The 1,899-nt window shown below is 63.0% G+C and overlaps 1 protein-coding gene across 1 annotated transcript in view; it reads left to right on the forward strand.

The window, feature by feature from the left end:
• The window catches only part of CDHR1 (cadherin-related family member 1), a gene marked incomplete at its 5' end in the record, with an annotated part of 22,797 nt that overhangs the window by 7,984 nt on the left and 12,914 nt on the right, over positions 1–1,899 (forward strand). Inside the window, one exon of the mRNA XM_014543617.1 lies at positions 891–969. Within this exon, the coding sequence (XP_014399103.1) occupies positions 891–969 (79 nt within the window). The remainder of the gene's footprint in view (positions 1–890; positions 970–1,899) is intronic.

The raw sequence follows: 1,899 nt of genomic DNA on the forward strand, positions 1-1,899 counted from the left end.
CCTGTCACATGCCCTCAGTCTAAGGCCCTTGCCCCCCTCATATCTGGGTTGAGGGGGGAGCCCCCCTCCCTGCTCCCACTCTATGCACCCCCTCATGGACATGCCCTCCTTCCAGGGTATGCACCACAGGGTCCCCCAGACCACAGCTCCAGACTTCCAGGGCTGGGGCTTGAGGCCTCCTGTGGGATCGAGCTGCATGCCCCATCTTCACTTCCCCAGTTTTGGATGATTCTTGATCTTGTAGAGCAACGGAAACCCTTACTGAGGACCATTCCCATGCCAGGCCCAAGTGAAAATGCCCCCCTCTGGGATGGGCGCTGGCAGGAGGGAGGGAGGGAGGGGGGGTAGGGAGGGAAGGAGGGAGAGGTGCCAGCCTCCTCCCCACCCTTCCCCGCTGGGACTGGCAGGTGTGGGGGCGTCCTCTGTGTTGCTGAGGAGAGAGCACAGAAGGGGTGTCAGGTCAAGGTCAACAGGGCTTGTCTAGCTGTGCGCCCGGGCCACACCCTCAAACAGCACCCCGGGGCCCAGGTAAAAGCCTGATCCTGCCCTTTACTTGGGACCCCTCTGTGCTGGCCACTCCCACCAGCCTCCTGCCTCCCCTCTGATACCTCCAAAGGCAAAGCATGGGTGAGAAGAGGGGTGAAGCTGGAGGTGGGGACAGGGCTGAGGGCTGAGTGGGGGATGTGGGGAAGGAGGCAAAGTAAGAGACGTGTGGCTGAGTCCCTGCAAGGCCAGCGGTCCTGTGAGCTCCCCAGAGAAGAGGGGCCCACGGAGGCCAGAGGCCGGCTCTATTGCTGGGTGAGGCCAGCACCTCCACTGCCTGACGGGGCAACTACTGGGGTGGGGCCCTAGCACCACCCTAGCCTCCAGCCGCCGCTCCTGTTCCCAAGGGCTCTGAGGTGCTGACAGTGGTCGCCATGGATGGAGACAGGGGCAAACCCAACCACCTTCTCTACAGCCTCGTGAATGGTGAGTTGGGGCACCTTTGGGGATGCCACCGCGGCAGCAGCTCTGACCCTGGGCAGCCAGAGCACGTTCCCAGCTCCTGGCGTCCAGTCGCTGCAGGCAGAGCCCAGTGCGGAGGGCAGGCCGGCCTCAGTGGGCAGCAGCCCTTGCGCGTGGCCTCGGCCCGCCTGGCATTAGGGCCAGTCGCAGGGAGAGAAGCTTTTGGGTGGGGAACTGAGAACAAAGGGTGGGCAGATTCATGTTCCTTTTGTTCCCAGAAAGGGGCCTGGCCCTGAGCGGTCTGCCTGGGGTCAGCCGGCCGGTAGCATGTGGGTTCTTGACTTTGTGCAGGAAAGATTTCACAACATGAGCCCAGGTGACTGAGGCAACGTTTATTAAAGCCGGGATGGAAAACAGAAAGGGTTTCGCGTAGAAGAAGCAACAGGAGCGCCCTGCTGGGCCGCCATAGCTCTCTGGGGAGTCAGAGAAGAGGGGGTCTTGGGGTCAGGTGGAGGGGACTAGCCTGGGAGGAGCTGCCACTGCCCATTGCTCCCCAGGTTGCAAGCCTCATGGGGTCCCTTAGAGCAGGACTGCTTGGCTGTGGGGAAGGAGAGGGGGCGGCAATGGCGGCGGCTCCTGGGGGAGAGCGCTGGGTCCTTTGTCTTGGGGGTTATTTCTCTCGCAGGCGGGAATCAGAGGGGAGGCCTGGGGAGGGTTCCAGCAGAACAGTCACCAGTTTCCAGGTGGGCTCCTCCAGGGCCGTGGTGGCCACTGATGGGTCAGTGCCAGGGCAGGGGTGTCAGGCATCACAGCTGGTCCTGGTGCCGCCCACCTGGTTTTGCGGCTTTTCTGGGCCTGGAGCTGAAATACAGCCGAGGTGTCATCTGTGGGAGATGTTCTCTGCGGGAGGGGCCTGCTGGGACTGCTCTGCCGGGGGCTCAGCCAGGGCCTCAG

Source organism: Myotis brandtii, unplaced genomic scaffold (genome assembly GCF_000412655.1).
Source record: "Myotis brandtii unplaced genomic scaffold, ASM41265v1 scaffold33, whole genome shotgun sequence".
Taxonomy (NCBI): domain Eukaryota; kingdom Metazoa; phylum Chordata; class Mammalia; order Chiroptera; family Vespertilionidae; genus Myotis; species Myotis brandtii.